Consider the following 11,927-nt stretch of genomic DNA (forward strand, 5'->3'; position numbering starts at 1 on the left):
CACCCCCCTCAGTATACATGGGGGGGTCCTATACTAGGGTCACATGACACCCCCCTCAGTATACATGGGGGGTCCTATACTAGGGTCACATGACACCCCTCAGTATACATGGGGGGTCCTATACTAGGGTCACATGAGACCCCCTCAGTATACATGGGGGGGTCCTATACTAGGGTCACATGAGACCCCCTCAGTATACATGGGGGGTCCTATACTAGGGTCACATGAGACCCCCTCAGTATACATGGGGGTCCTATACTAGGGTCACATGACACCCCCCTCAGTATACATGGGGGGTCCTATACTAGGGTCACATGAGACCCCCCTCAGTATACATGGGGGGGTCCTATACTAGGGTCACATGACACCCCCCTCAGTATACATGGGGGGTCCTATACTAGGGTCACATGACACCCCCCTCAGTATACATGGGGGGTCCTATACTAGGGTCACATGAACCCCCCCCCTCAGTATACATGGGGGGTCCTATACTAGGGTCACATGAGACCCCCTCAGTATACATGGAGGGTCCTATACTAGGGTCACATGAACCCCCCCCCCCCTCAGTATACATGGGGGTCCTATACTAGGGTCACATGAGACCCCCCCTCAGTATACATGGGGGGTCCTATACTAGGGTCACATGACACCCCTCAGTATACATGGGGGGTCCTATACTAGGGTCACATGAGACCCCCTCAGTATACATGGGGGGGTCCTATACTAGGGTCACATGAGACCCCCTCAGTATACATGGGGGTCCTATACTAGGGTCACATGACACCCCCCTCAGTATACATGGGGGGTCCTATACTAGGGTCACATGAACCCCCCCTCAGTATACATGGGGTCCTATACTAGGGTCACATGAGACCCCCTCAGTATACATGGAGGGTCCTATACTAGGGTCACATGAACCCCCCCCCCCCTCAGTATACATGGGGGTCCTATACTAGGGTCACATGAGACCCCCCCTCAGTATACATGGGGGGTCCTATACTAGGGTCACATGAGACCCCCTCAGTATACATGGGGGGTCCTATACTAGGGTCACATGAGACCCCCTCAGTATACATGGGGGGTCCTATACTAGGGTCACATGAGACCCCCTCAGTATACATGGGGGGTCCTATACTAGGGTCACATGAGACCCCCCCTCAGTATACATGGGGGGTCCTATACTAGGGTCACATGAGACCCCCTCAGTATACATGGGGGGTCCTATACTAGGGTCACATGACACCCCTCAGTATACATAGGGGGTCCTATACTAGGGTCACATGAGACCCCCCTCAGTATACATGGGGGGGTCCTATACTAGGGTCACATGAGACCCCCTCAGTATACATGGGGGTCCTATACTAGGGTCACATGACACCCCCCTCAGTATACATGGGGGTCCTATACTAGGGTCACATGAGACCCCCTCAGTATACATGGGGGGGTCCTATACTAGGGTCACATGAGACCCCCTCAGTATACATGGGGGGTCCTATACTAGGGTCACATAAACCCCCCCCCCCAGTATACATGGGGGTCCTATACTAGGGTCACATGACACCCCTCAGTATACATGGGGGGTCCTATACTAGGGTCACATGAGACCCCCCTCAGTATACATGGGGGGTCCTATACTAGGGTCACATGAGACCCCCTCAGTATACATGGGGGTCCTATACTAGGGTCACATGACACCCCCCTCAGTATACATGGGGGGTCCTATACTAGGGTCACATGAACCCCCCCTCAGTATACATGGGGGGGTCCTATACTAGGGTCACATGAACCCCCCCCCCTCAGTATACATGGGGGTCCTATACTAGGGTCACACGAGACCCCCCCTCAGTATACATGGGGGGTCCTATACTAGGGTCACATGAGACCCCCTCAGTATACATGGGGGGTCCTATACTAGGGTCACATGAGACCCCCTCAGTATACATGGGGGGTCCTATACTAGGGTCACATGAGACCCCCTCAGTATACATGGGGGGGTCCTATACTAGGGTCACATGAACCCCCCCCTCAGTATACATGGGGGTCCTATACTAGGGTCACATGAGACCCCCTCAGTATACATGGGGGTCCTATACTAGGGTCACATGAGACCCCCTCAGTATACATGGAGGGTCCTATACTAGGGTCACATGAACCCCCCCCCTCAGTATACATGGGGGTCCTATACTAGGGTCACACGAGTCCCCCCCTCAGTATACATTGGGGGGTCCTATACTAGGGTCACATGAGACCCCCCTCAGTATACATGGGGGGTCCTATACTAGGCTCACATGAGACCCCCTCAGTATACATGGGGGTCCTATACTAGGGTCACATGACACCCCCCTCAGTATACATGGGGGGTCCTATACTAGGGTCACATGAGACCCCCTCAGTATACATGGGGGGTCCTATACTAGGGTCACATGAGACCCCCCCTCAGTATACATGGGGGGTCCTATACTAGGCTCACATGAGACCCCCTCAGTATACATGGGGTCCTATACTAGGGTCACATGACACCCCCCTCAGTATACATGGAGGGTCCTATACTAGGCTCACATGAGACCCCCTCAGTATACATGGGGGTCCTATACTAGGGTCACATGAGACCCCCTCAGTATACATGGGGGGGTCCTATACTAGGGTCACATGAGACCCCCTCAGTATACATGGGGGTCCTATACTAGGGTCACATGAGACCCCCTCAGTATACATGGGGGGGTCCTATACTAGGGTCACATGAGACCCCCTCAGTATACATGGGGGGTCCTATACTAGGCTCACATGAGACCCCCTCAGTATACATGGGGGTCCTATACTAGGGTCACATGACACCCCCCTCAGTATACATGGGGGTCCTATACTAGGGTCACATGAGACCCCCTCAGTATACATGGGGGTCCTATACTAGGGTCACATGACACCCCCCTCAGTATACATGGGGGTCCTATACTAGGGTCACATGACACCCCCCTCAGTATACATGGGGGTCCTATACTAGGGTCACATGAGACCCCCTCAGTATACATGGGGGGTCCTATACTAGGGTCACATGAGACCCCCCTCAGTATACATGGGGGGTCCTATACTAGGGTCACATGACACCCCCCTCAGTATACATGGGGGGGTCCTATACTAGGGTCACATGAGACCCCCCTCAGTATACATGGGGGGTCCTATACTAGGGTCACATGACACCCCCCTCAGTATACATGGAGGGGGCCTATACTAGGGTCACATGAGACCCCCCTCAGTATACATGGGGGGTCCTATACTAGGGTCACATGACACCCCCCTCAGTATACATGGGGGGGTCCTATACTAGGGTCACATGACACCCCCTCAATATACATGGGGGGGTCCTATACTAGGGTCACATGAGACCCCCTCAGTATACATGGGGGGGGTCCTATACTAAGGTCACATCATCTCCAGCATAGGTAAGTAGGCAGACCATCCCCTCCCCCAGTAGTAATACACCGGGATCCTATGACGTCTGACAGAAACTCACCCGCCGGGACAGCTACAGAAGACTGAACCCGGCTGGGGGATTCTCCCGGCTATTTAAAAGCTCTGTACCGCCCACTTCCGGGTGTACCAAGATGGCGGCCACACAGAACATGCGCTCTGCGGACAGGAGGGAGGAGGAGCCAAAGAGAACCCGGGGAGAGAGTTGTGTGTGTCCGGGCCGTCAGCGCTGAACACTCCGGAGTAAGTACCGAGTATATTACCCCCTCTCATACCCCATAACTAGCGCCCCTCACCCCACCCTCCCCCTATATACCCCGCCTCCTCTACTCATCCCCCTATAAGCCCCGCCCCTCCCTCTCCAGCCATCAGGACACTCACCTGCCCCGGGTCGGTCCTGTATTTACCCCTCTGGCCGCCGGGTATTAGTAGTTGTTTAGGATTGGCCTCCGGCGGCCATTTTTCCGGAGACCTGGGCCTGGTGGGCGGGGTTCGGCCATGGTTACCATGGTTACTGTTCTAATTAGACAGACTGAGTATAAACAGAGGAGGGTTAGTCACTGGTATTCTCTTCCTGTCATCCTGTGAGGACTCCCCCAGGGGCAGTCCAGTGTCCTGCCTGAGAACATACCCCCCGGGGCAGTCCAGTGTCCTGCCTGAGAACATACCCCCAGGGGCAGTCCAGTGTCCTGCCTGAGAACATACCCCCCGGGGCAGTCCAGTGTCCTGCCTGTCCAGTGTCCTGCCTGAGAACATACCCCCCCCCCTGGCCAGTCCAGTGTCCTGCCTGAGAACATACCCCCCCCCCCCCCCCCGGGCAGTCCAGTGTCCTGCCTGAGAATATACCCCCGGGGCAGTCCAGTGTCCTGCCTGAGAACATACCCCCCCAGGGGCTGTCCAGTGTCCTGCCTGAGAACATACCCCCCTGCTGTCCAATGTCCTGCCTGAGAATAGACCTCCCAATACTGTCCAGGGGACACGGCAGAGAGCCTGGAGTATTGCCCCAGGAAGGGGGCGGAGGGTCAGATATCAGCCCTGAGCTCAGGCAGGAGACAGGACAGCCTCTAGGGGGCCTCAAAGCGGGACAGGGAGAGAATAGCAGTGAGTAACAGTACACACCACCTATACATACTGCCTTTTTCTTACCCCAATGACCCCTCTTCCATTCCTCCTACCCACTCCTATACATACTGCCCTCTTCTTACCCCAGTTACCCCTCCCCCATTCCTCCTACCCACTCCTATACATACTGCCCTCTTCTTACCTCAATTACCCCTCCCCATTCCTCCTACCCACTCCTATATATACTGCCCTCTTCCTACCCCAGTTACCCCTCCCCTATTCCTCCTTCCCGCTCCTATACATACTGCCCTCTTCCTACCCCCATTCCTCCTACCCGCTCCTATACATACTGCCCTCTTCCTACCCCAATTACCCCTCCCCCATTCCTCCTACCCACTCCTATACATACTGCCCTCTTCCTACCCCAATTACCCCTCCCCCATTCCTCCTACCCACTCCTATATATACTGCCCTCATCTTACCCCAATTACCCCTCCCCCATTCCCCCTACCCGCTCCTATAAATACTGCCCTCTTCCTACCCCAATTACCCCTCCCCCATTCCTCCTACCCGCTCCTATAAATACTACCCTCTTCCTACCCCAAATACCCCTCCCCCATTCCTCCTACCCGCTCCTATAAATACTGCCCTCTTCCTACCCCAATTACCCCTCCCCCATTCCTCCTACCCGCTCCTATAAATACTGCCCTCTTCCTACCCCAATTACCCCTCCCCCATTCCTCCTACCCGCTCCTATAAATACTGCCCTCTTCCTACCCCAATTACCCCTCCCCCATTCCTCCTACCCGCTCCTATACATACTGCCCTCTTCCTACCCCAATTACCCCTCCCCCATTCCTCCTACCCACTCCTATATATACTGCCCTCTTCTTACCCCGATTACCCCTCCCCCATTTCACTTACCCACTTCTATATATACTGCCCTCTCCTTAATCCTCCCCCATTCCTCCTACCTGCTCCTATATATACTGCCCTCTTCTTACCCCAATCACCCCTCCCCCATTTCTCCTACCCACTCCTATTCATTCTGCCTTCTTAATACCCTTCATTGCCACAACCCCCACCCCCCCCCATGCCTCCTACTGCCTTATACAGCCCTCTTTTTACCCCCTATAAGCCCCCCCCCCCCACACACACACAGATCAGCTCCTCTGCCTACCCCATACCTTTTGCCCTTCCTTCTCTTAATACTCACTGCCCCCATTTAACCCTCTTCACCTCTCCTCCTCCTTCAGGCATACTGCCCCCCAATGCCCCATTACCCCCCCCTTCCTCCCCCATACTCTTTTTCTATCTCCCATCCCCCCCAACACCCCGGTGACTGTTTTTGGTGACATCTGATGCTTATTGTGTGGTCCTCTCCCCAGCACTGGTGCCACAATGGAAGGAGACCTGGCCAGGCTGGTGTGGAGGCCGGGCCTGGAGGCCGCGCCCCCCGCCGGCGTCACCGACCTGGAGGTGAAGATCGGCTCTCTGGTCACCTTACTCCTCCTGACCCTCATCAGCGGCCTCATCCCCCTCTTCCTGCTGCGCCGCCAAGGGAGCACCGACATCCTGGGTAAGAAACGGGGCCGGGGGGGGGGGGTGGGGGTGGGGGGCATGAACAACCCCCTACACTTATGCCCCGGGCAGCCATGGCGGTCTCATTTCAACCTCTGAACTTCCGATCTGTCCGCAGGTGCCCGTCGCAGAGCGCTGAGCCTCATCAGCTGTTTTGCCGGCGGCGTCTTCCTGGCGACCTGCCTGCTGGACCTTCTACCCGACTACCTCTCCGGCATCAATGAGGCGCTCGGCAAGTTAAATATTACGGTGAGTTTGGCGCTCCTATCCGTCCCAAGGCCCCCCCCTTCCAATGGGGGCGTGGCTTGTAGTTTAGCTTCCTGTGTACAAAGCGGTCTAATCCAGATTTCCGCCTATTTTTTTTTGCCCCGGCAGCTCCAGTTCCCTCTGCAGGAGTTCATCTTGGCCATGGGGTTCTTCCTGGTTCTGGTTTTGGAGCAAATCGTGTTGAGCTACAAGGACCAGCCGGGCCCATCAGAAGAGACCCACTCCCTCCTGGCCTCGGAGGTCCGCCACCCCGGCCCGGACCAGCCGCACGTACACGTGGACGTCAACGCGCACTCGGCGGTGCGGGCGGTCATCCTGGTCGTGTCGCTCTCCCTGCACTCCGTTCTGGAGGGTCTGGCGGTCGGCCTCCTGCGGGAGAGCGGGAAGGTCCTGGAGATCTGCCTGGCCCTCCTCATCCACAAGTGCATCATCTCCTTCAGCTTGACCTTGAAGCTGAGCCAGGGCCGCCTACGTCCTCGGGTCGTCCTGGGCTGCCTCCTGCTCTTCTCCTTCATGACCCCTCTGGGCATCGGCATCGGGGTGGCCCTGACGGAGTCCTCCGACCCCTTGCACCAGCTGGCTCGCAGCGTCCTGGAGGGCATCGCCACCGGCACCTTTTTGTACATCACCTTCCTGGAGATCCTGCCTCACGAACTGAGTTCCGGCGACCAGCGCATCGGCAAGGTCGTGGTGATGCTGTGCGGCTTCTCGGTTATCACCGCCATCTTGTTTATCAAGATCTAGGATGGCTTATATACAGGACATTTCCATCTTCTCCTTCCCCCTTCCGGAACACCGATGGCAAAGGTGGCTGAACCGGCCTTTCTCAACCTTTTCAACACAGAGGAACCCTTGAAATAGTTCTCCAGTCTCGGGGGAACCCCTTCTAAACATTTTAAATCTACAACTCATGATACATTAGTGTGATGGTCAATGGGAAGAATGGTCCTTAGACTTGTGGTCATTGGGAAGAATGGTCCTTAGACTTGTGGTCATTGGGAAGAATGGTCCTTAGACTTGTGGTCATTGGGAAGAATGGTCCTTAGACTTGTGGTCAATGGGAAGAATGGTCCTTAGACTTGTGGTCAATGGGAAGAATGGTCCTTAGACTTGTGGTCATTGGGAAGAATGGTCCTTAGACTTGTGGTCAATGGGAAGAATGGTCCTTAGACTTGTGGTCAATGGGAAGAATGGTCCTTAGACTTGTGGTCAATGGGAAGAATGGTCCTTAGACTTGTGGTCAATGGGAAGAATGGTCCTTAGACTTGTGGTCATTGGGAAGAATGGTCCTCACACTTGTGGTCATTGGGAAGAATGGTCCTTAGACTTGTGGTCAGTAGGAAGAATGGTCCTTAGACTTGTGGTCAATGGGAAGAATGGTCCTCACACTTGTGGTCATTGGGAAGAATGGTCCTTAGACTTGTGGTCAGTAGGAAGAATGGTCCTTAGACTTGTGGTCAATGGGAAGAATGGTCCTTAGACTTGTGGTCAATGGGAAGAATGGTCCTTAGACTTGTGGTCAATGGGAAGAATGGTCCTTAGACTTGTGGTCAATGGGAAGAATGGTCCTTAGACTTGTGGTCAATGGGAAGAATGGTCCTTAGACTTGTGGTCATTGGGAAGAATGGTCCTTAGACTTGTGGTCATTGGGAAGAATGGTCCTTAGACTTGTGGTCATTGGGAAGAATGGTCCTTAGACTTGTGGTCATTGGGAAGAATGGTCCTCACACTTGTGGTCATTGGGAAGAATGGTCCTCAGACTTGTGGTCAATGGGAAGAATGGTCCTTAGACTTGTGGTCAATGGGAAGAATGGTCCTTAGACTTGTGGTCAATGGGAAGAATGGTCCTTAGACTTGTGGTCAGTGGGAAGAATGGTCCTTAGACTTGTGGTCAGTGGGAAGAATGGTCCTTAGACTTGTGGTCAGTGGGAAGAATGGTCCTTAGACTTGTGGTCATTGGGAAGAATGGTCCTTAGACTTGTGGTCATTGGGAAGAATGGTCCTTAGACTTGTGGTCATTGGGAAGAATGGTCCTTAGACTTGTGGTCATTGGGAAGAATGGTCCTTAGACTTGTGGTCATTGGGAAGAATGGTCCTTAGACTTGTGGTCATTGGGAAGAATTACCTCCTTACAGATAGCTAAAAAGATCAATGGTGTCGGTGGGAACTTATCTAAGATGCAAAAATTGCCCAATGCTGAAGGAACCCCTACAACCTCTGGAGGAACCCTAGAGTTCCACGGGAACCCTGGTTGAGAATCACTGGGCTGAACGATGATCACAGAAAAAGACCGACTCATGAGCAGACCCACCAGGGATCCCCATCTACAAGTGTATCTCCTTCAGCTTGACTTTGAAGCTGTGCCAGCGCCACCTATGTCCTTGGGTCATCCAACGCTGCCTTCTGCTCTTCTCCTTCACGACCCCTCTGGGCATCCGGCCTTTTGGTGGCCCTGATGAAGTCCTCCTGACCCATTTCACCAGCTGATTCCCAATGTCCTGGAGGGCATCACCACCAACACCTCCATGTACATTACCTTCTTGGAGATCCTACTTCATGAACATTGGCAAGGTTGTAGTGATGCTTTTCAGCACCTTGATCATCACCGCCATCTTATCAAGATCTAGGATAGGTTTTATACCGGACATTTCCAACTTACCCTTCCCCCTTCCATGAACACTGATGGCAAAGATGGCCGAATGATGGTCACAGAAAAGGACCGACTCGTGAGCAGACCCACCAGGGATCCCCATCCACAAGTGTATCTTTTTCAGCTTGACCTTGAAGTTGAGCCAGGGCCACCTAAGGCCTTGTGTCATCCAACGCTTCCTCCTGCTCTTCTCCTTCATGACTCATCTGCCCATCGGCCTTGGGGTGGTCCAGACAAAGTCCTCTGACCTCTTTCACCACCTGACTCGTAGTGCCCTGGAGGGCACCACCACCAGCACCTTTTGTATACTAACGTTTTGGAAATCCTGCCTCGCGAGTTCTGGCGACCAGAGCATCAGTAAGGTTGTGGTGATGCTGTGGAGCGTCTCCGTCATCACCACTATCTTGTTTATCAAGATCTAGGAATCTGCTATAGACAGAACGTTTCCATCTCATCCCCCTTTCCTGAAGCCTGATAGTCAAAAAAAGAGGACCAACCCATGAGCAGACCCACCATGGCTCCTCAACCACAAGACATAACGTTTATATCTCCTCTCCCTTTCTCGATCCTTGATGGCCAAAGAAAAGGACTAATCCATGAGCAGACCCACCATGGCTCCTCAACCACAAGACATAACGTTTATATCTCCTCTCCCTTTCCCGATCCTTGATGGCCAAAGAAAAGGACCAACCCATGAGCAGACCCACCATGGCTCCTCAACCACAAGACATAACGTTTATATCTCCTCTCCCTTTCCCGATCCTTGATGGCCAAAGAAAAGGACTAATCCATGAGCAGACCCACCATGGCTCCTCAACCACAAGACATAACGTTTATATCTCATCTCCCTTTCCCGATCCTTGATGGCCAAAGAAAAGGACTAATCTATGAGCAGAGCCACCATGGCTCCTCAACCACAAGACATAACTTTTATATCTCATCTCCCTTTCCCGATCCTTGATGGCCAAAGAAAAGGACCAACCCATGAGCAGACCCACCATGGCTCCTCAACCACAAGACATAACGTTTATATCTCATCTCCCTTTCCCGATCCTTGATGGCCAAAGAAAAGGACCAACCCATGAGCAGACCCACCATGGCTCCCCAACCACAAGTGTATCATCTCCTTTAGCTTGACCTTGAAGCTGAGCCAGGGCTACATACATCGTTGGGTCATCCTATGCTGCCTTCTGCTCTTTCCCTTCATGACCACTCCTAAGCATCAGCCTTGGGGTGGTCCTGCAATAATCCTCTGACCCCTTTCACCAGCTGACTCACAGTGCCCTAGAGGGCATCACCACCAGCACCTTCTTGTATACTAACTTCTTGGAGATCCTGCCTCACGAGTTCTGGCAATCAGCTCATCGGCAAGGTTGTGGTGATGCTACGGAGCTTCTCAGTCATCACCACCATCTTGTTTATCAAGATCTACGATGGGCTACAGACATAACGTTTCCATCTCATCCCCCTTTCCCGATCCTTGATGGTCAAAGAAAAGGACTAACCCATGAGCAGAGCCACCAGGGCTCCACAACCATCTAAAGACCCAAACCGAGTTTAATTCTGGACTGTAATCAGAAGTTTCCTTTTTTTCTTAGCCCTTCAAAATGGCGTTGGCTGTTTCTCCTTTAAAGAAAAAGTGAACCATTTTGGATGGTGGTCCACTGAAATTGTGCCAGATGATGAGGATTTGGCTTAAAAAAAAAACAATTCTGTAAAACAGACATTGGAACAATTTCACCGTGTTTTGACTTTTCGGTTTTATCCAACCTGGAGGGACCTCAGGAGTTAAGTCGCCAGCAAGCCTAAAAAAAAAAATATATAAAGTTGGGCACCAAACTTTTTAAAGCTTCTGTCCCTTTTTGGCCACCCATCTTGAAAATCCTACTATGAACCCTTGATACCTTCACCTCGCTCTACTGACCGATTGGAACCTTTGGAAATATCAGGTTCTTCAGGTATGGAGAACAAAGTTAACTGGGGTGTCACAAGTCTACAACTCGCCACACTATGGAGGCAGCCATGATGAACCGGTGGCTTCATCCTCCTACAAGGTAGTCATGTGATGGCACAATTACAAGGAGTTACAGTAAAGAAGATGGAGGCAGCAGCCATGATGGGTTGGAGGCTTCATCCTCCAGTAAAGTAGTCCTGTGACAGCACAGCTCCAAGTACAGGAAAGTACGGGAAAGAAGATGGCCATGATGGGTTGGAGGCTTCATCCTCCAGTAGAGTAGTCATGTGACGGCACAGCTCCAAGTACAGGAAAGTACGGGAAAGAAGATGGCCATGATGGGTTGGAGGCTTCATCCTCCAGTAGAGTAGTCCTGTGACAGCACAGCTCCAAGTACAGGAAAGTATGGGAAAGAAGATGGCCATGATGGGTTGGAGGCTTCATCCTCTAGTAGAGCCGGTGCTGTGCCGTCACATGACTACTCTATTAGAGGATGAAGCCTCCAACCCATCATGGCCATCTTCTTTCCCATACTTTCCTGTACTTGGAGCTGTGCTGTCACAGGACTACTCTACTGGAGGATGAAGCCTCCAACCCATCATGGCTGCTGCCTCCATCTTCATTCCCCTAATTCCTTGTACTTAGAGCCGGTGCTGTGCCGTCACATGACTACTCCAAGTACAAGGAATTAGGGGAATGAAGATGGAGGCAGCAGCCATGATGGGTTGGAGGCTTCATCCTCCAGTAGAGTAGTCCTGTGACGGCACAGCTCCAAATACAGGAAAGTATTGGAAATAAGATGGCCATGATGGGTTGGAGGCTTCATCCTCCAGTAGAGTAGTCATGTGACGGCACAGCTCCAAGTACAGGAAAGTATGGGAAAGAAGAAGGCCTTGATGGGTTGGAGGCTTCATCCTCCAGTAGAGTAGTCATGTGACGGCACAG

At 52.8% G+C, this 11,927-nt stretch overlaps 2 protein-coding genes across 4 annotated transcripts in view; one reads left to right on the plus strand and one right to left on the minus strand.

Moving 5' to 3' along the window:
* TDRKH (tudor and KH domain containing) overlaps window positions 1-3,955 on the minus strand; it is a 20,678-nt gene extending 16,723 nt beyond the window's left edge. For 2 of the 3 annotated variants that reach the window (XM_077463905.1, XM_077463903.1), the window contains exon 1: window positions 3,850-3,955. The gene's annotated coding sequence lies outside the window, so the exon portion shown is untranslated. Of the gene's footprint in view, window positions 1-3,511; window positions 3,602-3,849 lie in introns of those variants that run through there. The other variant, XM_077463904.1, reaches the window with a different exon arrangement.
* SLC39A1 (solute carrier family 39 member 1) lies at window positions 3,545-11,477 on the plus strand. Its single transcript, XM_077463906.1, is given in 5 exon segments — window positions 3,545-3,654; window positions 3,657-3,711; window positions 5,919-6,109; window positions 6,230-6,360; window positions 6,487-11,477. Coding segments are annotated over 5 exon segments (1,065 nt in total). The 5' UTR covers window positions 3,545-3,602; the 3' UTR covers window positions 7,123-11,477.
* Window positions 11,478-11,927: the final 450 nt, after the last annotated feature.

This window comes from Lithobates pipiens, unplaced genomic scaffold (assembly GCF_037356315.1).
Source record: "Lithobates pipiens isolate NorthernLeopardFrog02 unplaced genomic scaffold, aLitPip1_a1.2 Scaffold_30, whole genome shotgun sequence".
Classification (NCBI taxonomy): Eukaryota; Metazoa; Chordata; class Amphibia; order Anura; family Ranidae; genus Lithobates; species Lithobates pipiens.